This window comes from Clupea harengus, chromosome 16 (assembly GCF_900700415.2).
Source record: "Clupea harengus chromosome 16, Ch_v2.0.2, whole genome shotgun sequence".
In the NCBI taxonomy this organism is placed as follows: Eukaryota; Metazoa; Chordata; class Actinopteri; order Clupeiformes; family Clupeidae; genus Clupea; species Clupea harengus.
The window spans coordinates 17305186-17333161 of NC_045167.1; the positions used below are offsets into that span (position 1 = coordinate 17305186).

Sequence of the window (27976 nt, forward strand, 5' to 3'; positions counted from 1 at the left end):
TTGTCACTGAAATCGAAAAGGAACAGTAACATTCTCACACACACAAACATAAACTATTTGTTATACACAGATATTTACTACTATTTATAAAATACTATATGTCCATTAATATCTATTGCAAATAAAACTTGGAAAATTGTATTAGTGTTCAATCATTCTTCTTGATTATTGAAATAGCGCATTAATGCAGCTCGGTCATCAGCTCCTTCCTGTTGGCCCTGGTCAGGTAGACCTCGTACTGGAGGTTGCATGTTCATGTGTATGTCTTTGTCTTCAGAAAAGCGGTCACCATATTCTTCACAAATGTTGTGCAACACACAGCATGTCAGTACCATTGTTTTTTAACCATTTCCACTTTACAGTCATTTGTCTTCATAAGACACCGCCATCTTCCTTTAAGCCTTCCAAAGGCAGTCTCCACAACTGACCGTGCCGTACTTACACTGTAATTAAATTTGTGCTGCTCTGGCGTTAGTCTACCTGTGTCTGCAAATGGTTTCATAACCCATTTTTGCAGTGGATAGGCAGGGTCTCCAATCAGGAGGTGTCCAACGTCAAGCCCTGAGATGGTAGCCTTGTTTTCACTTAAGATCTGTCCATCACCCAATCTATCCCACAACTCGGATTGTTTTAGTACTCGGGCGTCATGGACACTTCCCGCATACCCTACACACACATCCCAAAACAGACCTTTACCATCCACAACTCCCTGTAATATTATTGAGTGCCATCCTTTTCTGTTAAAATGGTCACCTGGGTACTCCTCTGGTGCAATAATGGGAATGTGGCTACCATCATTTGCCCCTACACACTGCGGGACACCCCATCTGTCTCTAAAAAAGTTGGCCTTTTCCTCTAGCATTCTGCCATCCTCGACTGGTATGTGCTGCGGAAGAAGCACGGCAATGACAGCGTCACAGAAAGGTGACTCACGGTCCTGTATTCGCTATTAGAAGCCAGCCTCCAAAGCGCGATGGCAACTCGCTTTCTCACCGGTATGCACAGGCGATAGTTTGTATCCCTTCTACTCAGTCTGTTTTAAGGCGGCGACATACATTTTCAAAGGCTTCAGGAGAGACTCTGAAGTTCTGAATGAATTGAGAACAACTTAGTGTAGGCACAATGATATCCCACCAATGGCTCATTCGTGGGTGTCTCCAAACTACAGGAGATCTTCTTCTGAGGTGCCATAACATCTAAAACAACGAAAGATGAAGCATAACATTGTTAGATCTGTGTCATCGTTTCTTTTAGCCTATTATTGAAATGTGAGGCCTACATTAATACTGTGTTTAGGCCAGGCTTTTAAAATAAATCAATTGCCTCTAATTAATGTTATATTCATATGGATTTCTCTGGTCATTAACTGGTGTCTGCTAAATGCTAGTAGGCTAACATATATAAACAGCTGGATGCTACGTTGTATTGTCAGCTGAACAATTAGGTAGTTTACGCACCCTTTTTCTGGAGGCCAATCTCCGCCTGTAGTTCATGCTGTCCATGTTCAGTACATGAACTTGTATCAACTTGAAAACTATGTTCACAATCATTTAAAGGAGTACATTTCTGTTCGCCATGTCTTTTTCCGGGATAATGTTGCTCGTGAATAACTCACAACTGTAACCATAGTAACATATCACAACATTCCATAACGTTCAGTTTAGGTACTTGAACCGGTGAAAATGCAGGCCGGTGCTGAAAGGCATCAAGGTATCTTATAAAAGCGGAAGAGAGAATAAGAGTTTTCGAACAGTCCTACCTTCCTTCTCTTATAGTAAGGACGCATTTTAAGAGTTTTTGAACAGAGCCCTGGTAGCCGACACTTCGAAGCGATGGTTAAAAGTGTCGACCATGACGTAATTTCAGTCGGCGACGGTTTTAAAATTGTCGATATCCCATTTGCAGTACATACATTCAAATATTCGCTCAATTAAATATATTCAAATTATCAGTGTGTTCATTCGTCTGAATTCCTCAAGACACAGTCTCTTCTTTAAATACAAAGAACATGTAAAGTCTTACGTATCCGTGGAACTTCAACGCTATCAAGCTGTCAACGGTTCTCATTCAGTTGGACTGATGTGGTGTGGAATCCTTTTTTTTGTTGTTCAGTGGGAGGCTCGCCATCTGGTTGTTGTCGTTGATATTTCACGGAGTATTCAGTCAGTCAGTATTCAAGTATTCATTGTAGATCAATCCACAATGAGAAATCTTCATTTCAATCTTCAAGTATTCAAAAAAACAGCTTATCTCCAGCAGGTCAGCTGTAGCTCTGTCTAGCTAGCTTCAGTTAGGCTACAAGTTAGCACTCAACTAGCTCTCACAGGAAAAAAAAACATCCAGTATATTCAAGCTGTACAAACTGTACTTTCTCTCTCACACTTGTTTTAAACACCTCAAACTTTAAAATACAATTTAATAATTCAATTTGGTTAAACTAATTAGGTCAGTAAAGACATTCATTTAAAAAGGTTGTCAACGCAAATTTTAAAAGTGTCTTCCCTGAGTCTCTGCTCGCTTCTTCTTTTTCAAAGTTAAGTTGCACGTGCTCTTCAGCACGCACTACGTCCTGTAGAGGGCGCTCCAACATTACATTTCATTCATTAAAAAGCTATGCTGAATTCCTAAGGTTACTTATAAATACATAACTAATCACTATTACTATTTAATAATCTTAAAGACAACTTTGTAACCCTTGGTTACACGTATCTATCATCTTTCTCAGCAAAAGCATGTAATAGTTCAACATAGTTCCCACGATTAGAAGATTTTGAACTCTCATCGTTACCACGCAAAGCCAGTTCCTGTTTGGCTAGGAAGCAGGTTGCATTAATAAGGTCTTTTAAAATCTCTCGGTTTTCCTTTACCTACATTGCGGATGCTGACCTTTAATCTCCGCTGTTCGTCCAAAGCCAAATCTATTCTTGAGTTTCCAAAAGTTTTCAAATCTATTTGGTTTTGAATGTGGGTGCCTGACGTTTCATATTTGCCTAGGCTTCTTGGCAGATTTTTCAAGTTACAAAATCCTGATTTAGTCCAAACATTGTCACACGTTGAGAAGAGAAGACAGGGAAAGCAGTAAATGCTGTTTCTTGTAGCACAGCCAGTCTTTTCGGGAGTAGCCTACCACTCCGTTTGAAAAGAGCGAGTTATCTTCTGTCCCGTCGTTTGAAGCATACCTTTCAGCTCCGGCATTGGTCTCCCATCATTGATCCCTTCATGTTTGGGCTGAAAGTCCAGTTTTGAGAACTGTTTCAGCTTAGCAATAGATTCTCCCATTTTCGCCGTCAGGGTCAGTAGAAGTGTAGAACAGCAACGGCAGAACCAGCATAAACCCGACCGGTGGGCTCTCGCACGCCCCCTTCATTGAGGCAGAGGTACTGTGTGCCTCCCCTTCGTGCTTTTTCACTGCGGTTCACCCGTATTTGTATCTATGTGTATAACATTATTACAGATAACTAGTTAATAAGATCACTTTTTCGCTTTTACTGAGCGAACCGAGCTGGGGTATTCATGATAGTGTTCATGAGGGTGGAAATGCTTTAAAATGTCTTTGTAAGATGTATGCCCTACCGCAAAATAAAACATTTGTTTGAAAATAATGAAAAGTTATAGAGAGTACTGTAGAGAAATGATTGAGCCCGCATTTCATACTGAATGAAAAATTGCTGTGTACAATATTTCAGCACTAACAGCTGAGGTATTGGTAGATGAGGCATTATTTTGATTATTATATTATATATTATATTTATTTATTTTATCCTAAACTGATGTGTTATACTGCATATTTTTCAGTTTAAGTACATTGAGAGCAACTACACCCAGAACAAATTCCTTGTATGTGGAAATGTACTTGGCCAATAAAGATGATTTATTATTCATAAACAGGTATGTTATAGTGAAACATTTAAAGTAGGCCTAAGCACTTGTCAGGCCCCTGAAGCCCTACTTTTGAGACTGAAACAAAATAATATATTTAATAATAATGGCAATATATATGTGTGTATGCATTTGTGTGTGTATATATATGTATAATAAAATGGAAACATATTTTATAAAGTGAACATTTCAGGTAAGAGTATATGCTAACTAGCAGGCATAAAACGTAATAACACACGCTTAACATCACAACAGGTTAAGGGCTATAAATAGTTTAGGCTATACCTGCATTTCAAAGGGATTCAAATGGCGTTTGATTCTCATATAAATATGAAAAATATATAATTGAATGAGTTGGGCAGTATGCTACCCTGACGGCGGGATTAAATGCCCCCCAAAAAAACATTCTCATTTCCAGTATACAGGCTGGGGCTTGGTCAGTTTCTTTGGGCCTCATTGTTACATCATCAGTTCTTGGCAGATATTATGACGCAGAATTCAGAATTTATCTTAGGACATAACTGTTCATTTTTAACTAATTCGTTAACCCGACACACTTCGAGACAGGTGACTTTTGCTATAACTTGCGTTGATAACTAAACTAGGTTCCAGGCTGCCTTTTTTCAAACAGTGGACTTTTTGCGCCATCTACTGTCCTTGACTAGGAATAACATCCAAGACCGATGGAGACCATGGGAACCATCAGATTTTGGTATTTTATGACTTTGTTTCAAAATGTAAGTAGACCTACCATCTTATTTGGGTTGGAGCGATCAGGCCTTCTGAACTGATCATTGTAAATAGCTGGATAATCGATTCAGTGAGTGGATAGATTTCTCAGTAGCTATTAGAATGCTTAAAATCTGATAATTAATGTTTGAAATCTAAATAAAATTGCATTGCAAAATAAAAAATGACATAATAATGACTGAATTAATTAGCTAAAATTGTCACGTTGTGATTTTGTTATCTAACAGAGAAACACGTGTGTGTCTGTCTGTCTCTCTGTTATTTGTACCTTTCTGTCTTTGCAGCTGTTTGTTCCTGCAGTCATGATGTATCTGGTATACTTGTTGAAAACAATTCATGTGAGATTTGTGTAGGATTGATGATCCACTATATGAACTATTTTGAACCACTACTTATTTTTTTATCAATATTACCATTATGTGTCTAAACTAACACTAATATATGTCTTGCTATTTCCACAGGCCCTACTGAAAGAACTCTATGGTAGGTTTTCTGTTTGCCACATACTCTAGAACATCTCATTTGTGATTTGTTTATTTCAGTATGTGGTTGTTTCAGTATGTGTTTACTGTATGGCTATGTCTTAAAATCCTGTTCTGTCTGCTCCCCAGAGAAAGAATCAAAACTGGATAACGGAGAACTTCAGCTCTTGGAGGAGAGATATGTGGCAAACATATCAGAGCTGAACTTAGAGGTAGGTTTACCAGAACTCGAGTGAAATAACCTTTTTTTTTAGTGTTGAGGTATGGTGGTTGCAGCCTTTGTGATCAATCCGTTGAAATTAAGTCAAGATGTGTAATGATGTGTCTTTTTTCATTTTTTGTTGTTTGTTTAACTTGAATTTGTTACATAAGAAGTCACCCTAGTATAGCAACTCTATGACCAAACTTTTTAATTATTCAGAACAAAAAGCTACAAGACCATATCAACGATTTTGGGACTTCTCAGCACCACACAGAGCAGGAAATTGAAGATATGCAGGTGAGAAGTGTTTTTATTTTAATGTATTGTTTTTTTTTATTAGGTTAATGATACATTCTGGCTGAACACAGTGAATGCATGTTGACTTGTGTTCTCCTCCAGGGCACTATTACCATGTTGTGGAGCGAAAACAAGGACATGAAGAAGAAAATAAAACTTCTCAATGAGAGCTTAGTGCAAGAACGACAGAATAACGCTGGACTGAATAAAATGGTAAGTTTGTTTTGTCATCATGTTGTTCCACATTTGTTCACATAAAGGACATAACTGACATGCATCTAAGGATTATCATCTGTAATATAGTTGTGTAAATATAAATTGAGAATTCCATTCAACATGAATTTACCAATTTTGACAATAGACATATTTAACAGTGTTTGCAGAAATAAAGAATGCACTATTCAAACTCTTAATATTCGCTGTAGGTGCAGTCAGAGATGGAGCTCTGCCAGAAGGAAAATGCATCACTGAAGGACCAGGTTCAATATGTAAGTTTCAACAGTCACACGTTGCAATTTCTCAGTTCTCAGCATATTGTAGATCATGTTTTAAACATTAGTGCTGGTGTCAGACCTAATAATGGAAAAAAAGAGAGAGAGAGGAATTATGTATCTCTTGTGTCATTAGTCTGTAATAAAGGCTAAAGTTGAGAGGCGTCACGCAGAGGACAAACAGATGGCTCTCAAGGACAAAATCAAAGAATTAAAGAAAGAACTGGAAAATAAAGACGAGTCCGTCGAGACCCAGGTGAGTCTCCTCACCAGGTAGCTTAAGATCCACTCGCAAGTCAGGGAAGAGTTGGGACAGACAGAGGGATGTTCACATATTTTTAATACTTTTGAAGACGTGAACAGAGGTATTATATTATAATATGGTTGTATATTGTTGTGTTATTCATAAATACACTGGTTTATTTTTTACAGATTGCATCACTCGAAAACAAAGCCCACGAGAGATTGGTATGAATTTTTGGTCAACCATTACACCATTTGAAAACATAGTTTAAATCGATGTTCCAATCCTAAGGTGTCGTTCTTGTTGACACAGATGAAGGCCTCAGCTCTACAGCGTGAGCTGATGGACAAGAAGACAGAGGTCTTCTTTCTACACCATAGGTATTGGAGTGTTTCACAATTACATTTCATTCCATTCGTTTTTGAATGTCTCTATGTCGCATTCTCACCATGTTGATGTCTTAGTCACCCATGCGCTCAATCTGCACCCACATTGGTCAGTGTTTATATAATGCCCATTACTTGAGAGTGATTTTGACTGTAAACCTCAAAGCATGTAAAGCAGTTGTGAAACATGATCCATGCAAAGATGGATTCTGGGTCTCAGTGTCCTCTTCTCCACACGCAGGCTGATGGACTTCATGGACTCGGTGGCAGAGCTGAGGGGAACACAGTTTGTCCCCTTGCCTCTTTACCCTCACAACCAGAAACCCTCCCACAAGAGAGGTGAGCGGTGGACAGTGTGGGCTATTGTGAGGAAGTGAGCTCTCTTGGGATGTTTGACATTTACAGTATATGCACAATTTAGCGTTAGCATACAAATTTAGCAGAAAGAGAATGCATACTGCCTTTGAAGTAGCCTACATAAGTATATAAACATGTTTCACATCTGAGCAAGTTGACAGTGGGTATTAACACTGTGGCTTCTCTGTCTCGTCTTTAGTGAGAGACAACGGGAGGAAATTGCTAACCAGTGGTCGGCTTCAGCAGGTAGGTTAAACTGGAGGACGCCTTACTGGTCTGTGTTTGACTGAATGTATTTGTCTCAGAGACTCCATTCCTTTAGTCATAATAAACTAAACTAGTTTATTCTTATTAAACTGGTATTATTCTTGCATTATAGTATGTTAGAATATAGTGGAATATTAACTGTCACCCAACTAAGGACTCTCAAATAAATGCACACGTTTTTTTCCACCCACAGATTCCTGAGGAACAAGGTGACTTTGCCCCAGAGCTGGACGCCAGAATGGCCTCAGTCGACCAGGCTAGCTTCTACCTCTGAAGACCCCATCTGTTCCCCTGACTTCCCCCAATCCTCTCATATATGGATGTCTCCACAGAATTCCATTTTAAATCATTTTAACCCCCATCCTGCCAAATGTTGATAAATGGTATACCAATAGCTTTCGACCAGTTATTTCAAAGCACTTTACCCTTCTTAATCTCTGATTTGTCTGTTCTTGTATCCACTCATTTGTAAAGCACTTTGAATAACCAATGTGTATGAATTGTGCCACTAAATAAAACTTGCCTTACGCAAGTGACACGACATAAAAAAAAGTAGGAAGTACAAGAATTGCTGGCTACATATGAAAGTCTACTGATTAATATTCCTTGTGCATTAGTGGATCCATAGATTACAAAACATTATGATCTAGGCCGTTATCATGCAGGAAGAAGGAGCTTGGTTGCCTCTGATGATGCATTCCACTGCAACATGCACTTCCCTTATTTTACAGTAGGGGGCAGAAGGGATCTTACACATCACTGAGCCCTAAACACTTTCCTATGCCTCCGCCCCAAATGTTAATCTTTACATACAAAGAAAAAGAAGTAAAAGATAATAATGACTCCATAAACACCAAGCAAGGGAACTGTATGTACATTCAAAACTTTATTTATGGAATACAGTGTAGAAAGCTTTTTTTTCCCCAGTCAAAGCAAATGTATTGTTTCTTACACGTACACAGAGAGAAAGTCACAGAGAGAAAGAAATAAGAAGAGAGAAACACCTGCTTTCTCAAACCGATGCCTGCCACATCAACCCACTGCACAGGAGGCCTCTTTCAGGTGCACAGCAAATCAACCACACACATACACACACACAAATACTCAGGCCTTGGTTTATACTTCCTTGCGGACATGCACACGGACAGTTGCAGACACCACAGGTGCGTAGTTGTTACTTCTATACTTTCTAGTCCACTTTGAGTCTGCAGTCGCGCAGTTGCTGCCCTTGACAAGTCCGAGGGGTCACAAAAAAGGGTACACAGATGTTCACACAGAGCCGTGCGTACACCCTCCGATGACGAAATGTATTTACTTGGACCCCAGCGGACCCTCACGTTCTCGCGGAAAGTATAACATTGACCTCTCACTCACTCTACTGCCAACCTGCTGCATCTTTCCAGTGTCTAGCTACAGAACAATCCACTGGAAGAGAGAAGACCTTCCCCCATTCCCTACCCCGCCCCAGACACCAATCAAACCATTCATCACTCCCATTCATTTTTCCTCTGAGGGATTCTAGAGACATCGCAGAGCCTTACCTACCTACCTACACCAGGATGGCCTGCCTCTAATGTCCTGGACTGGTAGTGGAGTTATTAAAACGGAAGAAGTTGACTAAAGAGTGTAGTTTCCTATGAGGGGTGCATGAACTGGGATGGGTTGCGTGGTCTCTAAGGTTGATTTGGGTGGGGAGGGCTCCTATAGGTTTGAGTGTGATGGTTGGGGTGGGAGTGGGGAGTTTAGCTGAAGGATGCAAAGTTGAACGGCATCTTTGAGTAAAACTATAAAAAACACATTCATTTGTTGTGTCTAGACACCAGAGTATGACTTTCATTGTGGTCTTTTTTTTTTCCTCGTTTGTTTGTATTGTTCTGTTTTTGTTTTGGTTGCATGGCTGAAGCGGCACAGTTAAGAGACGCAAGCAACAGCCCATACTACCACTGGAGACGGAAAACAAAGGTGGCGGTGGTGGTGGTGAGGGGGGGTTGGGCTTCTGGGGGTGTTGGAAACGGAAGAGACGGTGAGGGGTGAACGCAAGGGTAGCACAACAGAGGAAGAGTACAGGACATGAGGTTCCCTCGTCTGCCTCTCCCTCTCTCTTCACCTCCCCTCTCTCTTCCAGAGTCTGTGCTCCTCTAAGACATGCACACAGTGCATCACTGCACCTGTTTATCTGTTGGGTTGTGTTTTACAGCAGCGGAGAGGCGGAGATAGACAGAGAGTGGAGCGCTCCTTCTGTGCTTTCGTGGAATACACTCATGAATGGATCTATGGAGGGACAGAAGGTCAGGAAAGAGAGGAATATTCTACCAGCTGACATGGAATTGGATGAGAAACACTAACCTGACTGGAAAGAACACACACACACGCGCACGCGCACACACACACACACAGGCACACATTTTCACACCCACCCACCCTCACCCAAACCATCCATACAGGCACAAACAGACAGGCACACATACACATACACACACACACATACAAACAACCCTAAACCCTCCCCACCCCAAATCTTGGGTCCTGTGTAACCATTAAAAAAAACACACGTGATCACATGAAATGAATAGGAATCAATTAAATACAGCCGCTTGAGAAAGCCACTAAATTAATCTCTGAATAAATGCATAGGATGCAAACACATTAAAACTTAAACGATACGCAAATGTACACAGATTCAGCTAGCCTCCCCTGTTAAGAAAGAGGAACACGGTAAAGTAAAAAAAGATGACAGACAAAGAAAAAAATTAAAATCAGCATGAGCAGACCTAAAAAAAAATATGTTTAAATGATATCAAAGCAGAAAGCCAATTCTAATTTCAATTTTCAGGTCTCCATTTTCATTCAGTCACATTTCCACAAGAATATACTAGAAGATATACAACTCTGCTAAAATGACACGGTTTCTAGGTGAGAAAGGACCCTTTCCGAACAGCAGATATTTTTTTTTATTTCTGTTTTTCAAATCTTGTTTTGTCTGTTTTTTTATTCCACCATGCACTAAATAAGTACAGCTAATTGTCCTGATGACGTCAATACATTACACGTAATAAAAAAAAGAAATCACAATTGACGTATTTTTCATTTCCTTTTTTCCACCATTTTTAGTTTTTTTTTTCCTTCTTTTTCTTAAAAAGAAACCAGACTGCTGGATAACCCTAGCGAAGCAAAGATCTCATTCGTGAGTGTAACATTATTACATCCAATACAATCATCAACCATGTCTCAGCGTTAGTTCACCTTAGCAACACAGCACTGCTGCCGTCAAAGTACAAGGAGGGGAGGGCAGTGAGAGAGGGTGAATATGGGGAGAGAAATATATAGAGAGAGAGAGACAGACAGACAGAGAGAGAGAGAGAGAGAGAGAGAGAGAGAGAGAGAGAGAGAGAGAGAGAGAGAGAGAGAGAGAGAGCGAGTGCGAGAGAGGTGGCCTCATTGTAACTGACCCTCAGGTGTAGGCTGGCGTTGGGACAGTGTTGGTCCTGACAGTCGCATCAGCGCATCCCACCCACAGACCCAGGATCAGTTTTCTCTGCCCCAAGTCTGGTAGAAGACCAGGAAGAGGAATACCAGCAGTTCTGATTCTAGAACATCTATCAGGGATTTATTTGCCACACTCTGCCATGGAAGGGGGGGAGGGGGGGATAAAGGGGATAAACCCACCCTCCAAAGCCAAATTAAGCTGGTATTTTGACGTACAGGGTCACTGACCAATCATGAACGATCATGCTTACGTTAGTGGTAAATGCTGCAGGCTGTGTTGAATAAGGGAATGGGTCCTTCCTACACTGTCCAGAGCTAGAGAGGGGGGTGGGAGTGGGTTGGATGGGGGGTTGAGGAGAGGGTTTGGGGGAATAGGGTGGTGGTGGTGGGGGGGTGGTTGGGCTGGAGATATGGGGGTTGCGGGGGTAGCCTCTTAGTTCTGCATCTGCTCAAAGAACTTGTAGGTGGGGTTCTCATAGCCGTTCTGCTGCATCTTGGACAGGTGGCGCTCCTCTGGAGTCACAGCAGCATCAACCTGGAGATGACACAACCAAGAGGAAGAGAGACAGGGAGTTATCAACACACCAACACGCATGTTATCCTCAACATACGACACACACAGTTGGACAAACACAGGTACATTCACTCCACAATGTCACGCACCTTCAATTTATACACACACATAAACACACACACAAATTTCGCACAATAAGACACTCACTCAGTGGTAGCTAGTATTTACTCCTCATAACATTGAACTGACAGAGTAATGTTTACGTTCTGACTCATTATAGTGCTCTCACACACACACACACCCACCTCAATGACTCCATGGTGGATGGAGGTGTACTGCTTCTTCCTCAGCATCACGAGGGTGATGACTATGATGGTCGCTATGACAACCCCTCCCACCATCAGACCAATGATGGCACCTTTGTTAGGACCGACATCCTCAGCGAAAAACACCTGAGACGAAAACGGAGTGCATGCAGGAAAAGAAAGAGAAAGGAAGAAGGGAAAGGGAAGGTAGAATGAGAGAGAGAGATGGAGGTCTAATGAGAACGCTGGAGAGCGGAACCATCACTTTCTCGGTGGGCCTGTGTTGCCATGCCAACGCGACCTTGTCAAAGAGTAACAAGGACAAAGCACAGCACGGTCTCGCTCACACTCGCTCCCTCTCATCTAGTCACCAAAGATGTCTGGGGGTTTGCAGCAGTTTGTCTTCCTGAGGGTTTACCAATTACTGGCATGCTGACACAATGCTTTAGGGGCTAACCAGTACATCATTTCCTACTGATCGTCACTATATTGTCATGTACTGATACTATGGCGTAATGTTACTCACTACAGTACAGTACTTTGTTCAGTTATCACTACCCATTTTTTCACCATTAGACACATTGCACTGATTTTTAAATCAGAGAGCTGATGTGTAGAAGATGAAAAAAAGAAAAGAAAATGTGATGTTTATTTGTTTACCAGTTTCTGGTGGTGGACGTATCCGGCACTGTGCCTCTCCTCTGCCTCCATCTTAAGCTCAGGAATCTCTCCCAGCTTCAGCCCTGTGCCTGAGTGAGAAACAGAAAGATAGCGAGAGAGGGTGAATATGGGGAGGGAGGGAGGAGAGAGAGAGAGAGCGAGAGCGAGTCAGACAGATAAAGAAAAGGAAAGGAGGTAGACTAGACAGCTTGAATGTGCAACAAGCAACAAAAGGAGAAAAGCTCCAGTCTTCACCATTTAAGCACAGCAAATACATTGAATTCCCATCCCCATTGTCCACAGGGTTGCAAAAAGAATTTCAATCCAAATGTATTAAGGAAGAGACTGGATCTACAATGGCGAGACAGAAATCGAACAGATGCTTTTAGAGAGAAAGAGTGAGAGAAGAGGGATGCTGGTGATGTCTTCACCGATCCAATCTAATGAGCGCTAATTGTGGACATTCTCGTTTCAATAAAAAAAAAAAACAACGACAAAAAACACCTGACTTGGCCTAACAAAGTAATGGGGGAGGTCTGCATGTACTTGGTAGCCTTTACCTAAGCCCTTACCACAATCACTAACCATAATCTCAACCTAATTTGATAGTCAAATAATCACAAAAAAAATGCATTTATACACACGCACCTGGTCGTGTGGGAAGTCCTCTGTCTGGCATAGGACGGGCATCCACAGGTTCAACTGCAAAAAAGTACACACACATTTATTTTTGTCCATTTAGCAGGAGCTTTCAGCCAACATATCCTAAAATACAGCACAGGTATTCACTCTTCAGCAGTATATGTGGACCAATCACCAATGATGTTGTTAGCATGAGTTGGGAACTGGACCAATGACCAATGGTGTTGTTAGCATGAGTTGAGCTATGTGTACGTTTTGTGTGTTTGTATACATGTGTACACCAGCAACATCTTTTACACGAGTGTGTACATGTGAATACGTTATGTTTGTGTGTGTTTGTGTGTATGTACCCTCATTCAGTGTGTTGGCCTGATTGAAGCTCTCAGGGTGGATGAAGCCCAGGCCATCCAACAGTCCTCCCTCCACTGGGGGCAGTGTCTCCTGGGGCGCTGTGCTCTCGGGCATGTCGGGCATCAGGGCGTCGTTGCCGTAGCTCACGCGCACTTCCGTCTGCAGGGAGGACAGCTGCACAGACATCTCCTGCTGCTCCCTCTGAAGAAGCTCTGAGAGGGAGAAAATAAAATAAAGAGATGTAATCAAATCAGCCTGTATTCCTACGAAAGAAAAAAAGGACCCCCCATCATCCCATTTCCCACTCATTTGCATATCCCATTGGGTTGTGCACACAGCCACACACACAAAAGTGTAAAGGAATTTAAATTATGAGACCAAACGAAGGCAAAACAAATATGAAAACCAAGACCTTGTTAAATACATAATGTAACTGTAAATACGACACTCGAAAGTAACAGAAATTAGTGTATTTATATCCACGTTACATAAAGACGTCCAAATGCAAGCCTAAACTACAGGAACACAGATAGCACAGTGTGCAATAGAGGACGGAGGCTCCTCCGGTTACTGTGTCTATTCATTCTCCTTATCTCCCGAACCCCGCTGGCAGCACAACAGTCTGAACTAGAGGACAACATGGACGCAACTGAAAGAAGGAATGAGTCAAAGACACAGTAGAGATACAGAAAGGTTCACCCTCCAGGATTATGAGAAAAGAAGAAGAAAAGGAGAGAGGAGAGAAGAGGAGAGGAGAGGAGAGAGAGAGGGGAAGAGAGGAGAGGAGCGAGAGAGGGGGAGAAGTCATTTGACTGCTGACCCGGTTAGTGTTTTTGTTTTTTTTGGCCTGGCTGAGCCGGAGAGGTGGGAGCTGCAGACTGCAGGGCACAGTTACACAGATGGCGCAGTGACGCACTCGCGCACACACACCCTCCCACCCTCCCACCCACATCCCCCTCCTGCTGCGCTTACTTGTGTTCTATGCGTCATGGTACGGCCTGCGCTTGTGCGCGTGTGTGTGGTGGTTTGTCATTGTGTTTCTATGGGTGTGTAATTGTGCGGCTGTAGAATAACAATGCCAAGACCACAAAAGTGTGTGTGTGTGACTCAGGAGCTGATATGCGGTACAAAAGGCAACCAGTTCCATGTGAATGCTTTGCTTCGCCTGTCGGGGCTTGTCTGGTGTCCCATCGACCTGAGAGCCCAACCCAAACCGTCCCTTCAGGCACTCGCAACCGACTCAATGGAACGCCACCGGATGACTCACCAAATGAACACCATCGACTGCCGCACCAAAGCAGGGCAATACATTCAGCGTTTAATCATACCAACAGGGTGTGGATGTGTGTTTGTAGCTGTAACGTACAATCCATATTACTGTGTGAGTGTTTGTTTCACTCACCGACTTGGTCCTTGATTTCATCAGCAACACCAGGTACTTTGTAGAGCAGGCCCATGGACTGGTTCATGCGCTCTTCAATCACACGCAGATGGGTCAGCACCTAGGTTGAAAGGTCAAAACGTCAGCCACTATCCGTAGCCAATCAGGGGTGGAGGTCGAGAGGCCAAACCGCTGACAGGCACACAGTCATAAAGCTAGGCTTCCATCCAACTCATTCGCATATTTTAAGCACATCCATGAAAATTCGGCTAAAGGAAACGCAAGTTTGTGCGCGTTTCCCTCCGCTGTGTTCCTAACCAAGGGAGGAGTCGTTAACTGCTGTGGCATCAAACTATAAGGTTGTCAGGGCAACATTTACGCAAACACCTAATAAGACAGCAAGAAATGCTAATTTATGAGAGTAAACACATTTCCATCAGCCCTCATTATACCCTATGGGAATTGCGAGTTAATCCACTTTTCTCTAGCAAATTAAATTCGTATTCACATTAGAAGATTTTATGCAAATTTTATGCAGGGTTTCTTATTTGAATGGTCAAAATATGCACGAAAAAGTTGGATGGAAACACAGCCGCTACACTACACTGCTTTTCTTAAGCTTGCTGTCTGAACTGTTCATTAGGCCACACTGTTGAAAAGCTAATGATTAAGGCTGGGGATCTGCCATTTTGTTCATTGGCTAATCTGTTGTTTTCCAGGTTTTGCTTTTCCATAACAGCGTGTGTGTGTGTGTGTGTGTGTGTGTGTGTGTGTGTGTGGTTACCTGGGGCCGGATCTGAGCGGCCTTCTTGGGGTCCACCATGCGCACATGCTCAAAGTGCTTGAGTGTGTGCTGGCGATCTTTCTGCTCGGCACGGACGTACTTCTTCAGCAGACTAAACACATGACGGGGCTTCAAGGAGGAACACACACCCAGACAGGGAACAAGATAGAGAGAGAGAGAGAGAGGGAGGGAGGGAGAGAGAGGGAGGGTGAGAAAGAAATAAACAGAAGGAAAGTGAAAAAAAAACAGAAAGAGAGAAAGAAAAAGAGAGAGAGGCAAAGAAATAAGTTATAAACATACAAATCAGACAAAACGAACAACTCTGCTTTGGCCGCCATCTGTGTGTGAACAATGTATGCCATGGCAACAAAGCCTCTAAATTTCATTCTGAATTCACTCTGCAAATCACAGCCCAAACCTAGCTTGTGTAGCCCAAACGTAGCATGTGTAGGCAACCCAGATATCAGATTCTTTCAGAGACCATCATCCTCAGCTGGCCAGAGGCAGGACAGTGAGACAGACGCAGTGATGTGCGTGATGCAGTGGTGACAGTCAATGAGTGGTGTGGTGTGGTGTGTTGTTGTGGCATGGCGTGGCGTGGCGTGGTCTTTACAGTGCCGGCGAGGGCGACTCTGTCCCCGCGGTAGAGGACGAGTGCTGTTCACGTGAGCCTTGTGTGAATGTGCTCTTGTGTTTGATGCGGACAGGGGGAAACGAGAAGGGAGAACACAACAAGTCTGTCTGGGAACAGAAAACAAGCCATTGGCGCTCTTTATCAGCGCCGGGCAGCTGTGTTTACACACACACACCCTGCGTGTGTGTCTGTGTGTGTGAGTGAGTGATTTAATGCAATTACAGATGGTGTTTGTCTAGGCGCCTGCAACAGCACTCCACCCAGTGGTGTTAGCCGCCATGAGGGACTGTGAATGGCCTTGTTTATCAGTACTGAAAGTGTGTGTGTGTGTGTGTGTGTGTGTGTGTGTGTTCTGTGGAATCTGTGGGGTGTGTGACCCCTCACTGCTCTCCATGGAATGTGTGAGGATTGTGTTTGTCATGGTAGAGTTTATGCCTGGTCACTGTACAACACTGGCCTTGGTTGAATCACTGCGTGTGTGTGTGTGAGAGTGTGTATGTATGTGTTGCTCTGAAAAAAGTGTGTTTAACTTGGTCTCAGATGAATTGGTGTGTGTGTGTGTGTGTGTTTGTATGTCCCTGTGAAATGTAATCCTCTGTTCTGCTGAACTGAGTATGTACTGTTATTTTGCCATTGGAAATGAAAGATAATACTACACAGGGGACAGACAGACAGACAGCCAGACAGACAGACAGAGGGTGTAAATGGAGGATGCAGAGGACAGCTGGTCAAACTGATCTGCTGAAGAACATACTTTATGGAGTGTGTATGCAGACTCATATTGTGCATTTATTTTTTAAAATACTGGAATCTGTGAGTGCAAGTGTCTGTGTGTGTCAACATGCTTCTAAAAGCTCAGCTATGTATTATGCATAGAAAAGCTGGCCACATGTTTGTGTGCGTGTGTATGTTTACAACTGCACGCAGCTACACATGTGCTTCTGTAGTCTGTGTATGCATGTGTGCATATTCATATTCCAGTGCCTTAGCCTGTGTGTGTGAGTGTGTGCACTTACATGCTTGTATAGGCTACTTTTATATATTTATTATATATTTATGACCGTGTGTGTGTGTGTGTGTGTGTAGTACCCTGGGGGGCTCGGCCTGCAAGGCGGTGAGGTAGCTCTCAAGGGCCTGTCGGCGGCGGTCGTTGAGCAGGGCCTCCACGCGAGCCATGTGCGTCTCCACCAGCTGTTGGCGCTCACGCGCTGCGTCCTGTTCCAGGGCCTCCACCTTCTCCTGGTAGTGCTGGAGGAGAGAAGAAGAGGAGGAGGAGGAGGAGGAGGAGGGAGAGGAGAGAGAGAAAAGGAGGATGGACAGAGTGAGTGAGAAAGGAAAGAGACGGTGGGTGTAGAGATAGTAAGACAGGGGATATGAAAGAGAAAATGGGGAGGGCAAGGGAGTGAAGGAGAGAATAAAGAGTAAAAAGGAGCGAGTGATAAAAACAGGGCAAGAGATGGATAGAGAGGGAGTTATAAAGAGGGAGGATGAGAGGGGATGAAATGAGAGGATGTCAGAAGAAAAGAGAGAGAGAGGGGAATCGGATAAATAAGATTGTTTTCTAGTAGAGAGTAAGTGTCTCCCATTTCCTGATTACTTCACTTCCCACTTAGCTAAATGCATGTTTGCACAAGGGGCTTTCAATTAGGCTTTCAGATTTCAGCTGTATTTAATTAAAGTCATCACTATTTACAAATGTCTGCGACATGGTGTTCAAAAACATCCAGAGGAACTCGGAGAAAGACTTTTTGAGGTTTAATCAACTGAACATGAATTTGTATGTGTGTGTGTATATTAGTCTCACCTGGATGACGGCCTTCTTGTCCGGACGTGGGAGACTCTTGGCTTGTCTCTCTGCCTCCTCCCACTCCCTCATAACCTACACACAGACACACACACACAGACACAAAGACACACAGACACACACAAATAAATACAAACACACAGAGTCACGATTATATTGACAATTACATTAACAGACTGGGGTCTGTCTCTCTGTCTCTCTCAATCCATCTCTTTGTCCCAGATGTAATAACGTCAATGATGAAGACACTATAATGAGACAAGTATTAAAAACATGCCACAGCTATTTTTACCTCCCCTATTTTCCCTCCAGGGACCTGGGGACAATGAATTTAATCATGCATTATTAAAGTAGCCTTCCCGGCTCCCAGTCTCTCTCGCTCCATGTCTTCTCTCTCCCTCTCCATTTTCTCTGCTTCACTGTTCCTTCCTCTTAATCAGACTAAGTCTTCCTCATACCTTCTCTCTAATCCCTCTTCACACTCCAGTCTTTTCAATCGTCTGGCTCTCACTCTCTCTCTGCCTCTCTTTCTTTCTCTCTCTCTCTGCCTCTCTCTCTGCCTCTCTCACCTGGCTCATCTTCTCCCTGTGTTTGGCCTCCAGGCTCTCCTTGGCCTTCTGGAACTGGGCGTGCTCGTTCTCGTCTCCGGGCAACTCAAGGTAGTGGTCCACAGCGTCGGGGGTGGCAGGGGTGGTAGTGGGCACTGAAGGAGATAAGATAGATGGAACGAGAGAAGAAAGAAAGAAAGAAGAGAAAGAAGAGAAAAGAAAGAAAGAAAGAAAGAAAGAGAAAAGAAAGAAAGAAAGAGAGAGAGAGAGAGAAAGAAAGAGAGAGAGAGAGAGGAGGGGGGCCGGGGCACAGAGAGAGAGAGAGAGAGAGAGATTGAGACACTGTTAATCATTCTGCTCTGCAGCTCGTGACCCATCTCCAGTTAGAGCACTTCAGGCGGCGTTAGCAGGGTTAGCCAGAGATCAAGCCAGACAGAGCTACATCGTGAGAGCAGATATCGGCGCTCGCCAATCGACGCCCAAGCGGCAGAACTGCAGACGTCAGTACAGCTTCGGGTCGAACCGCAGTGGCACAAACGAACGATACGGAGTCGGACGCTTCTCTGGCCCGGTTTCACGTCGAGGAGGACGAATCCGAAGGATTGACGTCCGATGGGAGAGGACGTGGACGGGAATCCACTGTGTGTTGCCGTGGTTATTTCATTACAAATGTGTTAGGCATGGTACTGCCTCTGCATGAGGGGGTGTGGGAGGGAGAATAATCACAAGAGACTTAGAATGGGCGAGAGTGGAAAGAGAATCTGTGGAAAAAGATCGAAAAGAGACTGCGTGCGAGTTTGTGTGTGTGTGTGTGTGTGTGTAAGATGAGAGAGAGGGAGAAGGAAACACAGAGAAACAGACAGAGAGATGTAGTGTGTGTGCGAGAGTGTGAGAGTGTGAGAGTGTGTGTGCGAGAGAGTGTGAGTGTGTGAGTGAGAGAGAGAGAGAATTATGGATATGGTTCTATAAGGCTTGCTGTGGGTTTTGTGATGCTGGTGCTCTCATCAGTTGAAACTCCCGCAGGCATGCACTGCACTGCTTTCATGACAGCTCATTAAAGTGCCATTAGAGATATGACATCATTAAACACAGAGATAGGGGAGTGTGTGTGTGTGTGTGTGTGTTTGTGTGTGTGTGTGTATGTATGTGTGTGTGTATGCTGTCTACTGCAGATCTTCCATTTAAGAAAATCCATGATTAAACTTCGACGCAAAGTTTGTTTGTGTGTGTGGGGGTGTGTGTGTGTGTAGCTGAGGTTCTCCAGGGAAGGTAATGCATCATTAAAAACATGGATGGAGCGGAGATATGCTATCTTCACAACTAGATTGATGTGTCTACACATGCTGTGTGTGTGTGTGTGTGTGTGTGTGTGTGTGTGTGTGTGTGTGTGTGTGTCTCCTGAAACCTCAATCATGTGAAACAGGTTTGCTCATAAGGTACCACATGACAACTTCTCACAGCTCAAAGTACTACAGGAGCACGGGTCTGTGTTTGTCTGTGTGGAAGCGTGTGTCTACATGTGGGTGTTTAGTACATATGAGAGCAGAAGAAAGAAAAAGTGTATATATGTGTGTGTGTGTGTGTGTAACTGCTTGTTTATGAGCAGAGAGCGCTTTGATAAGAGCACGGTGGTTAAAGAAAAGGTTTCTTCTAGGTAAGCAGCACTTGGCTTGAGCGCTGCGGTTGGTGGAGCAGAAAATTCACACAGCACCATGCTAGAGTCGCAGGACCAGGAGAGAGAGAGAGAGAGAGAGAGAGAGAGAGAGAGAGAGAGAGAGAGAGAGAGCCACATGAACATATAGGGGTTGCTTCACTTCACACATACCACACACACACACACACACACACACACACACACACACCACAGGCAATCGAAGTAGTAGCAGTCATGTCTGTTAAAAGCCTGGAAAAATCACTAAGACATAGGGTGAAGAGGAAAGTGCCAAGATATTTCTGGTTTAGCGTGTGTGTGTGTGTGTGTGTTACAAAGAGGAGACACACAGCGCACACACACATAACATACAGAAGTGAACCGTGGCAACAGAACATTAGAAAGCCTGTGTGAGAGAATCAGGTTACGGTGGTTAGCGTCCGACTGACAGTGGTTAGACATCACCCAGAGCCCAAAATGGAGAGAAGAAGGCGTTAGACGGCTGCTGAGAGCAAGTGAGGGCAGGCACACACACACACACACACACACACACACACACACACACACACACACACACACACACACACACACACACACACACACACACACACACACACACACACGCACACACACACACACATACACGCACGTTGGCGCTAGCCCCTCCGTGAGCACTTACTCAGGCTGCTGCAGACGGACAGGCAGTACTCCTCGGACTCAAAGTTGTTGCGGTTGCCGCCGCAGCCGCCGTAGATGAAGGGGGCGCAGCGGCCCTCCTCGCCCACGAAGTACCAGCGGGGCAGCATGGCTCTGCATGGCCCCGTCTCCGCTTGAGACAAACACACCTCTATTGCACACGCCACGCAGGAGCGCGGTCAAGCCCGTACACACACACACACACACACAGGCGCGCACACACACACACACACACACACACACACACACAGGCGCACACGCACACACACACACGCACACACACACACGCACACACAGGCGCACACACACACACACACACACAGGCGCACACACAGGCACGCACAGATACCAACAGTGTAAGGATGACACACAAACACACACGCAAATACACAATGAGTCAGGTTTATAAACATATAGACAATACATGGAATACTCCCATATAACCACATACAAATCACACACAAAAAAGTATGGATGTCACAAAACACACCATCAACCAGGTACTCCTTGGTGGAGATGAACAAATAGTTCTTTCAAAATAAACCTGAACCATCAGAGCCCAGGCTCCCAAACAGTCATATTCATCTCAACTCAAAGGTACTGCAGCGAAGCATTGCACTGCGTATAGTAGATACACAGGGCGTTTCCATATTTGCTCACCTTTGACCACTTCCTCCACGGACTCAGTGGTGGTTGTTGTCGTGGTCGTCATGGCAACGCTGGTGGTAGGCTCATTGTCGTCGGTGATGTCGTCCTCGTCGTCCTCGTCCTCCTCATCCTCCTGTCCGTCGCCATCCTGGTCGTTGTCTTCGGCGGCCTCCTCCTGATCGTACTCCTCTTCATCGTCGTACTCCTCGAAGGCAGCAGGCCGGGTCTCCTCCTGCTCTGGTTCTGGCTCCGGTTCCGGTTCCGGTTCTGGCTCCGGTTCCTGCTCTGGCTCTGGCTCCGGTTCCTGCTCTACGGGCTCTGCCTCTTTGGCCATGCTGCAGACAGACAGAAGGAGAGACAGACAGAAGGAGAGAGAGAGAGAGAGAGAGAGAGAGAGAGAGAGAAGGAGAGAGCGGGAGTGAGACTGTTTGTGTGTGTCTGTGTGTGTGTGTGTGTGTGTGTATATGGCTCCCAAACTGTTCCATAAATATATGTTTTGAGAGCAGTTACTTTGTAACTTCAACATTGTGATGAAGCCTACATAGAGAAAGGAATCAAGTGTGTGTGTGTGTGTGTGTGTGTGTGATTCTGTATTCTATTAATTTCAATGCAGTGTGTCACTTTCACACAATATATAAGGGGGTGATCACTCCTCATTCCAAAGCTCCTGGATCACAGAGTAATATCCTCCGCCCCCTAAGCCTAGTACACTCATCCCCCAGGATTTCAACTCCAGATTAAAACAGCACCTGATGTACCTCGGAGTAGCAAAAGAGTGAATCATATGAGCATTCATTATCATGATGAACGGTGATAGATTCATTGGTGTGTATGTGGCATGTGCAAGAATGAATGGTCCTCAGACTACAAGTGAGTGCCTCTATGGTTAAGCTGAATCATCTGTAGTTAGAGAAGAAACTAAATGTATCTGTAAGTATCTGTGTTTGTTTGTCAAATAATTAATATTGCGTGTGTTTGTGCACTTTTTCGTATATGCTGGCACATTTGTGTGTGCGTGTGTGCGTGTGTGTGTGTGTGTGCGTGTGTGTGTACCTGTTGTCGGCATAATCGGTCTCGGCTCCTCCCCACCAGACGTCGGAGTCGTCCACTTCCAGCTCAGCGCTGTCTGCTTCCTGCTCTGCCTCGCTGGGGCAACACACAAACTCAACGCCACGGAAACGATCAATTCCACATGGCAACAGCATCCCGTAGTCATGGAGATTCATGGTGCGGTCCCCGCAAGACTGAGATGAGAAGAGGGGGGGCGAGGAGGGAGAGAGTAAGTGGAAGTAATGAGATATAAAAACATTAAGAAATCAACTCATACAAACTCATTTAAGCGTGCAGTGAAGATGATACAAAATCATATTTCATTGAGGCATAAATATCCTGCGGCAGTAATAGTCAACCACACACAGACACACACACACACACACACACACGCATACAAATAAGGGCATGAAAGAAACCAGGATGCTGGTGTGATCAATGGATTTGATTATCTCTGTTCCAGAGTCTCCTCCAGGCAAACATGACTTGCAGCTGATGCGATGTAAAGAGATTGCAGATGCCTATGGCAGGATCCATTTAATCATTATGTCAAGAGTGATAAATACAGAGCCTTTAATGCATGGCTCTGCCTCTTCAGTCAGGACTGGACCATCACGGGGTCCTGGTTGCAAGTGTGTGTGTGTGAGTGTGTGTGTGAGTGTGAGTGTGTATGTACACACCTCTTTAGCCACGGAGTGCCAGTGCAGGTGGCTCTCACACATGTCCATGCGTTCCTGGTGTAGGAACTTACACATGTCAGGAACCAGCAGCGCATCACTCACAAACTCTCCAACTAACAGAGAGAGAGAGAGAGAGAGAGAGAGAGAGAGAGAGAGAGAGAGAGAGAGAGAGCGAGAGAGAGAGAGAGAAAGAGAGAGAGAGAGGCAAAAGTGAACATATTAAAAGCCTGAAAAGGCACATTGAAGGCACATTAACTATGTTCATGAAATTGCAACACTCACAGACACATGCACAGCAAGAGATATGTGTACCCAAACCTACCCCCACCCACAGACAGACACACACTCCCACCCCCACCCACAGACAGACACACACCCCCACAGACAGACACAGACCCACACCCACAGACAGACACACACCTAGGCAGCGGTAGGGCACCACAATGTGCTGGTGACTGCGGCACGGCTTGCGGCCCTTCTTGCACCAGTTGGGGATGCTGACGGGCTGGTTGGCCTCCACCACATTAGTGATCTGCAGCTCAGGGTACACCTGGGACACAGACACACACACACACACACACACACACACACACACACACACACACACACACACACACAGACACAGAGAAACGTTTATAACACATTTATTCCTAGTTTTCTTGTTTGTTTGTTGGGTTCATCTCATGTTCTCTGATCTCTACTAAATGTGTTACTACTTCATGTGTCCATTAATTTGCCTGAACATCCATTTACTCATTCTCTCCCCAGCTCCTTCCTCTTCCTCCCCCCCCCCTCTCCAGCTCCCTCCTCTCCGTCTCCCCCCCTCTCCCAGCTCCTTCCTCCTCCTCCTCTCCGTCTCACCCCCCTCCCACCTCCCTCCCCCTCTCCCACCTCCTTCTTCCTCCTCTCCGTCTCACCCCCCTCCCCAGCTCCTTCCTCCTCCTCTCCGTCTCACCCCCCTCCCCAGCTCCTTCCTCCTCCTCTCCGTCTCACCCCCCTCTCCCTCCCTGGCTCACCTCTTGGCAGTACTGCAGGATGCCCTCCTTGGTGCCGATGCAGCTCTTGGTGGCACTAGGGTCGGTCTCCCACTTGCCGGTCTGCACGTTGATGTGCATGTTGAGCCTCCCGCAGAACATGGCCACCTGCGGTTCCGCCAGGAGACCGCCTCCCTCGTCTGACGGCACCTAGAGATGGAGGGAAGGGAGAAAGACAGAGAGAGAGAGAGAGAGAGAGAGGAGGAGGCAGAGAAGGAGGGGATGGAGGGAAGAACAGAGAGAGACTTCAGTTCTGTGCCCCAAAATCACATTACTTCCCATACCTCGGCAGGGGGTCTGTTTTTTTTTAATTAAAAGTCAATTGCAGGTAATGTGTGGTGGGGGAGGGACACCATTTTCTTGTCATTTTCAAAGGACCCGTCATGAAATGTTTGGAAACCACCGTCATAACCTCAGCGAGCAAGCAAGCACATAAACAAACACAACATCTGTGATTGGCTGGTCGGTCTGGATCGCATTAGTGCTTGGCTTTATCTCAGCCAGTGGCGGCTTGGTGGAGATGCTAAACCCCAACCCTTCGGCTGTCCGTCATCCCAGAAGGGGATTTCTATTGGCTTTGATGCATAAGGTGTAATTAGAGAGTTGGTAGTCTATGAGGAGCACGGCCTCTACAATTAGAGCAACAGAATGAGAGACAGCAGGGAAGGGACTGAAAGACATGCTGCAATGAGAAAACACACACACACACTAGGGCTGAACGATTAATTGCATTTGCGATTTAATCGCGATATGATAGAACGCGATTTTCTAACCGCAACGTTCGCGATTAAAAAACGTGGTCTAAAAAAAAAAATATATATATAATTTTTTTTCTTTTTTTTTTTAAAGATGGTACATTTTGCACAGAGTGTTTAAAAAGTGCATGCCTAGTGTTTATACTTAAAATTACTTTTTTTAAATTACTTAAATGCACAGTGGCAAAGCCACTGATTTGTTGTTCTTGTTTCTGTAATGAGCAGTTAAATAAAAATCAAAAATGTGGGAAAGAATATTTTACACTAAATGTATCTAATATTGTGTTGTTCATATTTAAATCATTCATTACGTTTTGTTGGGGAAAAAAAGAGGAAAAAAAAAAAATCGCATATTAAATCGCAATCGCAATATTTTGGTAAAAAATCGCAATTAGATTATTTTCCCAAATCGTTCAGCCCTAACACACACACACACACACACACAAGCCCAGCAGCTGTGTTTCTGCTTTAACCTGTGGTGTGGGTCACAACAGAATTGATGTCAGCAGGAAGGCAAAAGATTTTCAATTGACTGCCCCGCTACCTGCACCTGCCATGAATAACAGCTTTTCTCTTGGACAAAAAAAAACACACACACACACACACACACACACACACACGTACGCACACACACACACACACACACACACACACAGATTGCACCACTGAAAATAAATGTCAATAGTCAAATATTAATAGTCTTGTTTTTGAGTTGAGAGCAAAAATGAAGTTGTGGTGTGTGAGTGTGTGTGTGTATGTACGTGTGTGTCCATGCTCATGATTTGAGGCCACTGAAGGAGGAAAGAGGAAGAATGCCTCTGAAAGACTGCATTGTGTTAAGGAGCCAGGGAGAGAGAGGGGAGAGAGAGGGAGAGGGCGAGAGAGAGACATTAACAGACAGACAGAGAGAGATAGAGAGAGAAAGAGAGAGAAAGAGAGAGAGAGAATGAGAGAGAACGGTAACACTGTGTGCTAATCTTGTTAGTGATTTGAATGTATTGGATTCAGCACAAAGGTTCATTTGTGAGAGATGATACATGGTGAATGGCCTTGAATTCCCTCATACTTACACACACACACAGAGGCTCAGGCGGATCAGGTAGCCTCTCATTAGAGTGGGGATGTATTGCTTAAAGGAGTTCATGTCCTTCCTACCCATCCTGGCACAACACATGCTGAAGACTACTGCAAATCTGTAAATCCCTCTCTTTGCGCGCGCACACACACACACACACACACACACACACACACACACACACACACACACACACACACACACACACAGGGTGACAAATCCGTCTCCGCCCCAGCACTCTTGCACCATGACACATGACACTGTCACACATGAAGCCAACCCACAGCCATCTGCGAGGTCACTTAGGGATCAGGGACAAATTCCTCCACTGCCATATGTGTGAACAGGCCTCCAGGGATCAGGACCAATTTTTTTTTTGCCCCAACTGGCCAGAAAAGAAGTAAGGGATCGTCTGTCTGGACACTAGAAGCTCGATGAACCATGAATTCAGCAACGGATGATGCATCAATGAATAGCTTTGCAGATCTTATGTAACCAGTCCCATGACTGATCATGGTTAAAGGACATGTGCTGTTCAGTATCTAAGATCTAAAAATGTTCAAGAGTATACAGATCTCTTTGTGTGTGTGTGTGTGTGTGTGTGTGTGTGTGTGTGATATCTCTGGTCCGTATAACTGTAATTTAGCCATCTTTATGCGGCACTGCAAACGCCCTTGGCCTGTTTTAAAGTGCTGCATAGGTTTCTGAGGGCGAGGTGTACAGACGAGAAAAATAAAATGGCAAACTAAACCCCTGGAGGAGGAGCGCACCGGCAGGCAGACGCCATCGGACATTCTCTTGCGTCGCCTCGGCCATCCATCTTTTTCTGCCTTCACTTCCTTTTCTCGCCGTGCTGCTTCCTCTTTCCCTTTCCCCCGGTTTCTCTCGGACCGCCCCTCTGTTTTACTTTCACATTTCTGACCCCGTCTGGTCTTATATCACATTCAACTGGAGAAGGAGAGAGAGGGGAGGGGGGAGGGGAGGGGTGTGGTGGTGATGAGATGAGAGCAGACATCCATCGCTCGTTCCACCTGCTTCCCCTCTCTCTTCTGTCCACTCTGATCACTCCTCTCTGGACGCATCCCATATCCCTCTCCCGTCTCCTGAGTGGTGAGCTCTGTCTCTCTTTCTTGCCCTCCGCATTTTTCTCTCTTTTTCTCTCTCTCTGCCAGATCAGCATTTTGTGCTTACACCCGCAGGCACCAACCAATAGCTGACACACACACACACACACACACACACACACACACACACACACACACACACACACACAGAGAGGGGGTGGGGCAGAGAAGGAGGGGATGGAGTAAGGGGGAGAGAGAGAGAGCGAGAGTGAGAGAGAGAAAGAGCGAGAGAAAATCTCTGACCACACAGTCAGAGGGCCGGTGTGTGAGTGTGTGTGTGTTCTCCCCACTGCCATTGCGGCTACCGTGCTGCAGTGAGAGAGTCCCACGCTGCTGATGAAGACCACACGTATGCGAACGCTTGGAGGAATCTGTTCCGCACACTAACAGCATAGGAGAGGCTTGGGGCGGGTTGATCACAACACAAACACATTTCCAGTCTCCTTGACTGTGCAGAACAAATCTGTGGAGAGAATAAGCCCCTCTGACTCATGCCTATTGCTGTTGACACAACCAAGTCACACACACACACACACACACACACACACACACACAAAATTAGGAACACCTGAGACCAGACCGGTCTCCTGAGCCTGGAAGCGAGCCCTGAAGTGAACCCTGAAGTGAACACTTCAGAACTCCACACACACACACCCGATTCGGGGTAAACCTTCCAATGTCACCGTGGCAACCTCAGGTCTACAGCTTATTTAGGGGGGTAAAGTAGGCCACGCCACCCGGTAAATCTGACTGCAGCTGCTCACCGTGCGCACCAGGCGCGTGTGCTGGTGACGCCCCA

At 44.9% G+C, this 27976-nt stretch overlaps 1 protein-coding gene across 2 annotated transcripts in view; it reads right to left on the reverse strand.

The window, feature by feature from the left end:
- Positions 1-9908: 9908 nt before the first annotated feature.
- The window catches only part of appa (amyloid beta (A4) precursor protein a), a 28396-nt gene continuing 10328 nt past the window's right edge, over positions 9909-27976 (reverse strand). The window contains exons 2-17 of one of the 2 annotated variants that reach the window (XM_012815467.3): positions 24206-24373; positions 23610-23739; positions 23190-23302; positions 22513-22703; positions 21472-21794; positions 20795-20962; positions 18486-18619; positions 17917-17991; positions 17202-17360; positions 15479-15607; positions 14716-14815; positions 13313-13525; positions 12969-13022; positions 12321-12409; positions 11661-11807; positions 9909-11376 (exon numbers count right to left, since the gene is read on the reverse strand). In XM_012815467.3, the coding sequence (XP_012670921.2) occupies positions 11275-11376; positions 11661-11807; positions 12321-12409; positions 12969-13022; positions 13313-13525; positions 14716-14815; positions 15479-15607; positions 17202-17360; positions 17917-17991; positions 18486-18619; positions 20795-20962; positions 21472-21794; positions 22513-22703; positions 23190-23302; positions 23610-23739; positions 24206-24373 (2295 nt within the window). In that variant the 3' untranslated portion in view covers positions 9909-11274. The remainder of the gene's footprint in view (positions 11377-11660; positions 11808-12320; positions 12410-12968; positions 13023-13312; positions 13526-14715; positions 14816-15478; positions 15608-17201; positions 17361-17916; positions 17992-18485; positions 18620-20794; positions 20963-21471; positions 21795-22512; positions 22704-23189; positions 23303-23609; positions 23740-24205; positions 24374-27976) is intronic. The other variant, XM_031582812.2, reaches the window with a different exon arrangement.